The 12,012-nt window shown below is 36.7% G+C and overlaps 1 protein-coding gene across 3 annotated transcripts; it reads right to left on the reverse strand.

Moving 5' to 3' along the window:
- Window positions 1–1,566: 1,566 nt before the first annotated feature.
- On the reverse strand, window positions 1,567–12,004 carry LOC136266947 (uncharacterized). 3 transcript variants are annotated; one of them, XM_066061989.1, is made up of 6 exons: window positions 11,689–12,004; window positions 8,185–8,452; window positions 8,019–8,130; window positions 3,112–3,209; window positions 2,153–2,349; window positions 1,567–2,096 (listed from the first exon to the last, which is right to left on the reverse strand). In XM_066061989.1, exons 1-6 carry the CDS (start codon window positions 11,777–11,779, stop codon window positions 1,666–1,668), a joined length of 1,197 nt encoding a protein of 398 aa, XP_065918061.1. In that variant the 5' UTR covers window positions 11,780–12,004; the 3' UTR covers window positions 1,567–1,665. The 3 variants fall into 3 exon arrangements, with proteins under 3 accessions (XP_065918061.1, XP_065918062.1, XP_065918063.1); XM_066061990.1 differs by lacking the exon at window positions 11,689–12,004 and adding an exon at window positions 11,605–11,676; XM_066061991.1 differs by lacking the exon at window positions 11,689–12,004 and adding an exon at window positions 11,280–11,404.
- Between the last annotated feature and the right edge of the window lie 8 nt (window positions 12,005–12,012).

The following is a 12,012-nucleotide window of genomic DNA, read 5'->3' on the forward strand; positions in this document are numbered from 1 at the left end:
TAACCGCACCTGTGTCACACGTCTCCAAAACAACAACTTGTTACTACTAACAAATGAACAGTGTTTGCTAAAACTATGCCTCAAGCCTGTTGTGTTCAAAAATAAAATTCTATTGTCTGGCCCAAAAGTTTTTGTAAACAAACTCCTACTTACTACACTAACTGTTATGATAATGGTTCACTTCATATTGTCAACAGTAGGACATACGCCATCACCAAGCGACCACAGGTGTGTTTGTGTGTGTTCCACTACAGAATTTGTTGGTCACATCCCATAAATAATGGACTAATGGTGACAGTAATCAGTAATACAATCACATAGTGGGCGACTGATCAATTGTGTGGTTGTCATCAAATAACATTAGTCAGTACAGAGTTGTGTGTGAATGCTATTATGTGCATCCTTCACAGCTATCACTAAATTACCAGTTTTATAAGAAGTGTCTGAACCACAGTAGAACTAAAGAAAATACATGGAAATATGATATTGACTTGTGCGAGGAGTGAGTGAGTTTATAGCCATGTGGTTGTCTATTTGTTCTGTGTTTCGGTTTCATTAAACTCACCAATACCCACTGTGATACCCTTTGAGGAAATGGCCACATAACATGTACATATTTGGTGGTGAAGACATCTAGTCTCTATTACTGACCACAATAGCTCATATCAATCACACAACTCTGATGACATGTTGTAGTGAAGATTCTCAGAGCATAACACCAATAAAGATTCTCTCATAGAATAACACCAATGAAGTTTCTCTCAGCGAAGTGTCTACCAAAGCCAATAGAAGCTCTACTAAATTTATTAAATACAATTAAGTACATACACAGCATCAGGAGCCCATAAGTGCCACAAGGCTTGGGGCTCCTGACAGCATAACATTCAAGATTGTAGACTTAAATATACAGTGAAATCTCACATGGAGGCCACTTCACCCTGTGCATTAAAAATGGCCACTGCCACTAGATCCCAAAACACAGCTAAGGAGCACTTCATGACTTTATTAATAATGCAGCCACATCATATAGTTTTGGTCCCACAGGTTGGCCCTATTAATGAGGTTCATTGTATGAGAAGTTCAGTGTAACAACTACATTTTGACCAGCACAAGTATTGTGAAGACAATCCTCTCATTTAACCCTCTTCACCTGCTAATGGCTATTCTGTTGTTACAGTTCAAGATTATTCACCTACCACAAATTGCTTTACTGAGAAAATGACCAGGCCAGTCAAAATGGGCATAGCATCAGAATACCAAGAAGTTATGAAATAGTTACTGACAAACTAGTTCCAAGAATATTGTTATTGTGTATACCTCAATGGTATATTCCCCTGCTCTAAATACAGAACCAACTCATGTCAGAGCAACCAAATCACTGAGAACATTGAAGAGATTATTGAGATCATTGGGAAGGCATAATACAATGTGACATAGTTTAAATCAGCCAAATATTTTTGACCAACATTTTTTGCCTATACATCTAGGCTGAACTGATGATTTGTAAATATATATACTTCATTACAAAACTTAGTGGAAATTCTTGAAGGTTTTGATGCACCTATGTTGAATCAAATACACAACTAGTAAACTCGCTTCATAATGAAAATAAAATAAAAACGTTTTATATATAAATAGCTACTTCTAACATTTACATATTTAAAACTACAAAGTTTCTACAAGATTATCCACACAAAAAGTTGCCTTTGAGTTAAGTGATACGGAAGATTGATTTCTCTTGTAAACATTTCCTGTAGTTTTCACAACACTACATTTAACAGCTGAACAGTAACTTTCTGACCCTACTTCTTTCCTTACATGTCCATTGACTCCATTCAATAACTGTGAGTGTTGTTTTTCATATAAACTATTAGTTCCATTCACTTGATTTCCAGTAACAGTAGAATATAAACTGTTTAGATTGGGCCAGACAAATGGTGGCAGCCATATAGGATTTGTGAATGTTTGTAGCTGAGCCAGTTGAATGGACTGAGCCTGCAATGCAGCCAATTGTGTTGCAGCAGTGTAGTAGAGTGGAGAAGTTAATAATGGATTTGCAAAAAGTGACGACTGATTACCATTATTGGCAACATATTCTAAACAAGGAGACACATTAACGTAACGCTCAGAACACTAGTAAGTAAACATTTACCTGTGTTACTTGTGCTGGTCATATTATTCTTATCCTTGTGTTCTTCTGACTGGTCTTGTTCATCATATTGCTCACTAGAATCATCTTCTGTAACATCTATCACAGAGTCACACTCCATTGATTGTTGTAGAGAAGTTTCATTGTCTTCATAATTATTATCACTGCTGTCTCTTTCTTTGTCTCCAGGAAACTGCTGTCTATTACAATATACAGAAGAGATGATAAACTTTAACTTTAACTGATGTATATACACAAAGTGATGAACACATAAGATAAGTTAAGATTGAATTTTGTTTCTCTAGTATCAGCAAGAGTATATAATGGGGAGGGTGGGGAGGGAGAGTATCGAACTACGCTATATGCTGTGAAAAATGAGCCCGTAAAGTCCTATGGCATTGTTCAAACGACTTGGTGATTTGTGTTGATTGGTGACTAATTATAAGCGCAGTGGGCGCACTTTGTACATGTGACTACTGAGTGAAAGAACGGTGTACTCGAGAAAAGTATGGCACATTACGCAGAGGAACTCGCCGTACAAAGAGAAAGACAGAAGCAGCTAACCTGGAAAGCAAACATCGAGGTTTCATCATGGTCGAGCGAGGTCGAGATTTTGATATTTCATCATGGTAGAGATTTCATCATGGTCGCCATCCCATGCCTCGACAGTTGTACTAGTTAAAGTGACACATCTAGATGGAATTTCAGCCATTGTGATTCCATACGGACCACCCATTAAAACATTTAAGGTGTTAAATCTGAACAATCAACAACGGTCAGGTTTACGACAAGAAACGAAAGTATGCGGGTTACTTTACGGGCTCATTTTTCATAGCATATAGTGTAGTTCAATACTCTCCCTCCCCATTATATACTCTTGGTATCAGAAGTAAACGTATATAGACCTCAGAAAATTTAGTTTTGAATGAAATTATAAATTTAGTTGTGTATAAATCACTTACAATGATTTTAAGAACTCTAGTTTTTCTGTAAGTGACTGTTTCTCTTCTCTCAATACAGTTAAACAGTTTTTATTTTCCTCAGCAATACTTTTCAGCTTCTAAAAAATATTATATGTAAGTGCATTACATTCAAACAAAAACACAGCACAATAAGAAATACATAATAATTAAGATTTGTACTATACATATACTTCACACAGAACACTATGATAACATCAGTGTACATAATTGGTTGTGCCACTTTCTACCCAATTAAAATGGATAGCGTGTAAGTATCTTCAGTTATATATATGTAGGTTAGAGGCTTACTATGGGATGACAGTTATATAAGACGTAAAGCCGAGCATGAGTTTTTATAGCTAACAAGGCGTAGGAGAGATGCTCTGCATGTTCAATGATCAGTAGTTGCAACAGAGACAATGAAGTCTCTACGTGGTTAGAAATTTTAACTTTTTTAGACAGTATACCGTGGTGAGTTCTTTAAAAAGGTCAAAGAACAGTATAATAAGTTGCTTGCACATTTTCATTGTCTGTTATGTTTGGCACACGTGTTATCAGTACGTTACTGTGCATCTGTCTGATCAAAATGTTAAATTCATTCTGCAAACTGTACAAAAAGTTACAAGAGACATACCAGTGTGATCCATGGAGTAGCCACCACACACATTGCTCTACAATTTTCAATATATAAAGCACATACAGTAACAGAGTGGCTGTACTTCAGTTGTGGCCGGGCTACTGTGTGTGTTGATTACCTTTGTGCTACATGTTCAGAGAAGCAGTGCAGGAAAACTTATGCATATTCACAGGGTTGTAACATCACTATCTCTTCGTTTAATGTTTTTTGATGAAATTGGATCAAATATTGGTCTTTCCCATTTTCAGCTAATCACGTTAAATAATCAATTGATCACATGACCAGTGTGCACATTATCTCCCAGCAATCACACTCAGCAGTATAAAAGGAGTGATTATCTGTGACATCTTTGAGCGAGACACACACTACTTCGCCCACTCCACTGCAAACACACTCTCCATGCTACTACACTGTCACTTTTACTTTCCCCCAGTTCACACTACAGGGTACAATATATCACAGGATGAATTAAGCCATGCTGAAAGCCAAGATGAGTTGGGCTGGCACAGGTTGTTCATGATAGGATACAACACAAAGAAATACCAACTCAGCCAGGATCTTTGCTATATACTTACTAAAAGTATTTTACAATGTGGCACTATAAACTTTGGGGTGTCACTATATGTTTACATAATAATCGCAACAAATGACAATCTCTAACATTTGGCATCACCAGTGTGATCCATTTCAAACCTAGTGATTTATCGCAATTTTTAGTGTTGCACACATGTTTATGTGTACTCATGTCCATTATTCCACTAAGTAGTATGTCTTGATTAAACAAACAATAGTTCTCAACTTGAAGTATAGCCTACCTCAACAACAATTTTTCAAGTTTACATAATACATATGCACGGTTATCCCAGAAACAGACTGGTATGGGCGTGTCTGCCTTAAACACTAGTGCATCTTACATTAACAAAACAAATCATAGCAAAGCAAAATTATATTCTGTACATTATTTATGGTGCTGGCCGACATACAGTGGCTATGGTTATACATTGAAAAATTCAAAATCATCACTGCTATCAACAGCACATTGTGTACCTGTACCACACCCTGGTTAAAGACAATTACAGGACATGGACTCATTTCAGTACACACTTGTTCCTACCATACATACTAGTATCCATTCATCACTTCTATACACAATGCAGTACAAGTTGGCCCAGCTTCCTCTAGAGTTCTACAATGGCTTTATCAAGCTTATATTCTACCAGTGTTGGATTATTGTGATACTGTATGGTTACCATCAACTTCTGCTGACACTCGTTGTTTAGAAAGACTTCATTCTAAGTTTACGTCATCATTTCCTTCTTCTGATAACTTTAACCATATCAAAAAAGGCTAATGGAAATTGTAACATTTAGAAAATTTTACAAAGCACTAAATTTTAACCTTAATTCTTATGAAATATGCATTAAAACAGCTACATCACGTCCTTTTTGTAGCTTTACCTTGGTCCCACTGATCAGTTAAAAATTTTCTTAACAGCCATTGTTTCTTGCCCAATAGAAAATACATGTATTTGCGTTATATACAAATAATGCAAAAGTACACACGTTAGAATCCATAATTTTCCCAACAAACCAAACATAAAAACAAAGCCCTTGAATTTCTCTATACAATGGAATCCGAACATTTGTTGTAACACTTTCATAGCGGCAGTTGTTAACAGTTGACTCCACCACAATGCATGTTCCATACAATTTTCTATAGGAGAAATTCGTTACCTCAGTACGCAAATCTCAAAAGTATGGTGGGTTGCCTTATCCAATTCGCTAAACTTGGTCTCATTCGATCAGTTGAATCGTACAGATTAAGAATCCACCCGAAAGAATGGCTTAACTGGCCATTCTACAAAGATACATCACAAAACATACGAAAAAACAAGGTTTTTTCACAGTACAATTTCATACCTGGATGCATAAATTCACTGTACAAAGCTCTCTCCTCTCTTTTCCATTGGTCGCTATACAAAAGCTTACATATCACTCGATGCGCAATTTATCAATGATTCTGATAAATGCAACCCCATCTCCGTAAACTGAAGTATGCGGAAGTTATGATGCGTTGTTTGAAAGACGGTATTATTTTCCATAATTTTAATTTGTAAAAATTAAAAGTACAGTAAATGCAACAAAGTTTTTGATATGCTTATGATCATCTTTAACTGAAAGGCATACTTTTCATATAGCTTTGCAGGTTTTCAAGATCCTCAATAAGATCTCTCCTCCTTATTTACATGGAATTGTTTTGTATGCTGTGGATGTTAATGGTTGCTCTGTGAGAAATTTACAAAGATTATTTGTTCCCAGTGTTAGAACTACTTACGGAAAACAATCTTTGGCATACAGGGGCACGGCCATATGGAACTGCTTACCAAAAGCACTGTACATGTACAGTGCTAAAACTGTGAAAGATTTTTAAAAAATTAGACTATATGTTGTAATTTTGTTATGTTGTGTATGTAAGTAGGTACTTTTATTGTATTGTTTATAGTGCTCTCAGGGCATAGCTAAAAAACATCCTTTTTGGCTGATGCTATCATTTTCCCTGATTAAATAACATTTAAAAAAAAAAACACTTCATGGCTTAGTTATTCTTCTATAGGAATTCCTTTGCTTCAAGAAGAGCAGCAGAGGTGACTCTAAGCTGACAGCAAGCTCAAACTGTGAGACAGTGACAGTGGCAAGATAGCAAATGATGATAGCTAGCTCAGACTGAAGATACATGTTCTTCCAATAGAATGATGTTCCTGGGCTTATCCCTCAAGGTGGGTGCAGTTAGCTGCTAGAATAAAAAATGAAAGAAGGCAATTATGTACTGAGAGGCAAAGTGTGTGTTATAACCAAAGTAATATAATACCTATGTAACGTGTTGTCACTAAGCGATGTGTGTTATGACCAGTGTAACGTGCTGTTACGTCGTAATGTGCATAATGTGTGTGTGTGTAGTATGATGTCACGACGCGATGTGTGTTAGGACATGACTGATGTGATGTGATGTGCTGTTACAACACCATGTACGTAATGTGTTGTGTAGTATAATGTCACGACGCCATGAAGATGCAAACTTCGTATCATATTAATAGGATCCTATGAAAATGTTTGACTCAAACCAATTGAAAATGTGACTTGACATTATCACCTATCTGACTATATTACAATACCTATGATACCAAATTTTGTAACAGAGTATTGCCACTTGGCATCATGTTATTGGGTAGCATCAATAGTATTGCACAACTCTCCTGGCTTAGTTGTAATATGTGTAAGTGGACTGGTCAATTCAGTTATTTACGATATGTAAACAGTTCACATTGTATGAGTCTGAACTGCACTGAACTTAAGAATATCTCTGTAATAGGATTGAAGCCAGGTCATGGTTACTGACTTGGATGACCAATTCAATAGATGTGACCCAGATTTGACATGGAATTTAGAATGTTATGGATGAAACTTACTTAATCCAGAAAGGTGACCCAACTGATCCAGAAAACTTTGCACATATATTGGATCTAATTACAGTGAAACCTCACTTAGTGGCCACCTCAGTAATGAGGCCACCTCATTATAGTAGCCAGGTCCAGCAAGTCCAAACGTATTTTCCATTATGTTACATTTATTTAATTTTCGTTAATAGGGCCACCTCATTATAAAGGCCAGTGGCCACATACCACTGGACCAAACTGGTAAAACTAATACAATGTTCCCTCAGTAAAGAGGTCAGCTGAGCAGGCAGTCAAGGTATCACCGCAAAAGTTGCTGCTCTTAAGTACACATTTTAACTACTGAAAGCAGTACCCATTATTCTGGCAGTATACTTCATGCTTTTCCAGCCATTATGTCTCAAGTATTGCTGGAATAATTGGTACATCGTATGCTCCTATCTTTCTCTGTGATAAACTCTACATAGTGTGTTTAGTTAGATCAATTGTATACTGATGTTACAGTTGCTGGTTTGTTGAAAACCTCAATAATAACGCCATTTTGTTTTATGGCTGCATTAATAAGGTTTTCGGTAATAGGGCCACCTCAGTAATAGGGCCACCTCAGTAATAGGGCCACTTATCATGGGTCCCATAGGTGGCCCTATTAACGAGGTTTCACTGTACTACCATGTAAGGAAGTCAATAACAGGTGCACATGTCATAAAACATATCACATGCTGTTTGTTTGATAAGATTACAAGAATTACCACATTGAAAATATATGGTTAATAACATTAAAATAACTCCACCCACTTCTATTCTGTGTTGTGGTCTAACCTTTATCTCATCTATTGCAGTACACAGGATAGTTCTTAGAATTGGCTTTTGGTGCGAGTAGGGTTGGAGTTCCTGGTGAAGTGTCAGCTGTGCTTGTTTTAAACTTCTTCGTCTAATAGTAAAACAACTTAATCACATTTAGTGTATAACCACAAATCACATCTACCTTTTCTTTTCTTTGGCGTTATGTACCATCTTAGCATGGGAAACAGATTTGGTACTGTGAAACTTAAGATAATCAGAAACATCGTCTGAATCAGAATCTGAATCATCCTTAGCAAATGGGTTTTCTACTCTCTTAATATCCACAGCATAAGCATCCACTTCCAATGACCCTACAGTAGTGGGAGCTTGGGCTTTGTGTAATTTTGTTTTCTTATTGCCTTTTAATAGTCTTGAGCCAACTTGGCTAGAACCATTCAGTACATTATCCCCTACAAGAAATTTATTTAAAATCTCACATAAAATTTAAATGTGCTATGTAGTATATTCAATATTTATATAAATTGAGGCCAAAAGTGATTAAATTACAATTTAGCAGGCCATACAACTATTCTAACTTAGGGAAAGTTTCCTGGTACACAAAGACAACACTTGTAGTGGTGTTATTATACCACTAAAATGTTTAAATATCACCTGAAACTGATACAATATATTAACTTGATGTCCACCAACTGCTAGACCTCATCCATCATACATGGTGTATTGTTATAAGTGCAACAGAGCATACTATATATTAACCACACAAAAGTGTTATCAATAATAATCACTTCATTAGTACCAATCACTTTACCAAGAAAAAATTAATCAAAATATTTTAGACTCATTTTTTTAGTTATTTAACAGGCTACCATAAACAACAAAAGTTAGGAGTGACTAAAGTTTGGTGAAGTCAGGAACTTTATCAGCCAATCAGCTATTCAGTACATAGTTCCATATTAACTGCATGGTAAGTTCGTCAAACTTTTATCCGCCGACCTGCTTCCATGCTGATTCGCCAAACCTTCGTCGTTTACGGTATAACTTGACTCAGAAATGTGATGGCCTAAATTTGAAATAATGAACTCTTGAGTGATCTATATATCTATACATCTGGGCACACTTGCAGGATTTTGACCACCCCATTTCTTCAAAATAATCAGCTACACACATATAAGTACATATTGTATACCAAGAAATTTTTGCAGTAATGTACATTTCACAGTTATGTGATTTTAACGTTTTAAATTTCATGGGTGCCTCTTAGCCCAGGATTTTCGTGTTTAAATTTCATGGATCATTGTTGCTCAATTCAAAGATTTTTGCTCTCAACCACACAGCTACTGGGCTAATTTTTACTTTAAGCATCATACAGATTGTTAAAGCGCATCAGAACCAAGTAGCCCAGTAAACACGAGTACAGTAGTGGCAATCTCTGCGTGATGCACATAGTACAAACAGTATCACACACCAGGAGTCACACTAACTAAGTTTATAGGACACACATAAATTTTCACATGATAGAATTTCACGGTAGGTTTAAATAAACAGAAACATATGAAACAATGTCTGGACCATCACATTTGGGTGTTTACACCACACAGTTGGACCAACTGCATGATTTAAGGATCTCAACTGTGTTACAAAGCCGCCCCATTGCACCAGGAATAATAATAATAATTGGTACCTGCTATGGCCAACCATTAATATTATAAGCTTGACTGGGTGACACAACAACTTGGACCAACAATGTAAGTATCACTAAATCGGTAAGTGTGTGACTTAATGTATACTACATGACTGTTTGGTGATTTACTTTACCACAGAGACAAAACGTTGGCGATGAAAAATAATGATGAATTATGCTTCCATTTGCCAATGTTTTATCCTCCAAAGTTTCAGCACATGATTGTGCTGATAATAGCATGGTTATTACAACTCTGTCGTCCTGCACATTGTCATCTACGTAGCCCAGATGGTCAACTCAACAAAAAAATTCATTAATGCCAAACTGATCATTGGTTAGCTACAGCAGTGAAGTGACCTTGGAATTGACAGAAGCACAATGCATGCATAGTCACTCACCATGTTTTTTATGCCACAAGGACGGACAGTGATACAATTAAAGTAAGAAAACAAGCTTCTGAAATGGGATAACACAACAAAAAACCATGAAAATTTATTTCCCACCAATTACTATGTCCAATCAAGCACAATTAAATTATAGCTCAGATTTTCTCGCAGTATTTTCCATTCTAGTTCTACTTAAAAAAGTCATGACACTTGATTTACTATTCTTATAGTGATTAGTGATTGTTTTTATCAATGTTATATGATTGATTGTGCAACATTCATCAAAAGTTATTTTTTTACCAATGCACGTTTTTTAGCAATTCGCCAAAGTTTTATAATGCAAATGTTCTGCATTATACGGTAAAACACACAAAGCAGTAATTCTTGTGGTCAGACAGTATACCACTGTGTAGAGTGCTTGATCAAGCCACTGGTCACGTGTACCAAATATGAATGATGCCACTGACCATACAGCGATGGTACAAGTGGTGACACAAACGGTGCATGACTAGGAAAGTAGTTGTTTAACCCAGAAAACTATAAGAGGACTTGCACGATGACATATTTCATTGTAATTGCTAACCAACCACAGTCATCAGCTTATGGATAATGTTGTAAAAAGCACCTTCTCACTACTTGTGATGGTCCATAGTGCGGTGAATGAGTATTAAGTTGTTGAATGAATAACATCCAGCTCGTTAGAAACAGCAAAGAAGTTAGAATTGGTGAGTAACTGGTTTTAATAAGCCACCTACTTAATTCACAGGGCCAATATTGAGTTCTATTTCGAACCTTCCCATGCGGTGTCACTATAACCAGTGCTTAGTGAATAAAAGTCATTACCTTCATCCTGACCCAATGCGTGCCATGGAGGGTTGTCCTGAAGAATAGCTGTTGCTAGCCGGTGTTGTCACACATGCAAGTCCTCTATTGGAATCTAGCTACTATCAGTACAACCAGCTAATCTTTTTTTATGACCACTAGGGACCCACAAGAAGACTAAAGCCTGTACAGACAAAGACTGGTCGGAACCTTGATACTAAAACTCTGCTAAACGCTGTGACAGAAAAAAATTCCAGACCCAGTGGTGACTTGATCCTCCAACAACATGCAATCTGAAGACATGCATCAAAGAAGCAACAACAGTTTGGATTCTGCAACTTCCTCTACATTGATTCAACCCAAACTTAAACAACATTGACTTCTTACCAACAAAAGGTTTAATCATAAGTTCATACTTTATACTGGCCACGCAAACAATGAGCCAGCATACGCATTCAACAAACACACAATCAGCCACATCACACCATCACACATCAATGCATGAATATGTCAACACACTAGCGTAAATTGTTTTGTATAGCGACTGTGACCACCTCATTTCTTGGAACTGATTTGGCCACGCCATAAAATAAACAGTTAGACTGAAATGTCTTCTCCTAAAACACTCCCATATATAATAAGAACAAACTCTGTGACAATTAAAGTCAGTGACTTTTGAGCTAGGTCTGAGTAGCTTTAAATTACTAGCTACCTAGATAGTGAGAACGGCTCATTGAGTTCTTTCCCATATTAACCAGTTCAATAGTCACATCATAATGGACGTATGCAGTCTTACCAAGTTCACTGGAGCTTGTTCTCCTTTGTTCCAAGATGTTTGCAGCTTCAACAAAGAGCAACAAATTGTCTCTGCCACCACATATACTCATGACTCAGTCCTACAGCGACCAACGTATAGTTTATATGCTTTACGGATTTGTGTAGGATCTCGATGGAGAACTCCTGTCAGTATCGATGAAGACTAGTACGTCGCGAGCCGGTACGTCGTTAATTTGTATGGCTTGAATAACGCATGCTATTAATGACACTGGCATGTGGATGACTATTTTGTCCAAATACGTAGGTTGTAAACTAATTATGGCTTTTCCTCGAAAGCACTCTT

This window comes from Dysidea avara, chromosome 9, assembly GCF_963678975.1.
Source record: "Dysidea avara chromosome 9, odDysAvar1.4, whole genome shotgun sequence".
Taxonomy (NCBI): Eukaryota; Metazoa; Porifera; class Demospongiae; order Dictyoceratida; family Dysideidae; genus Dysidea; species Dysidea avara.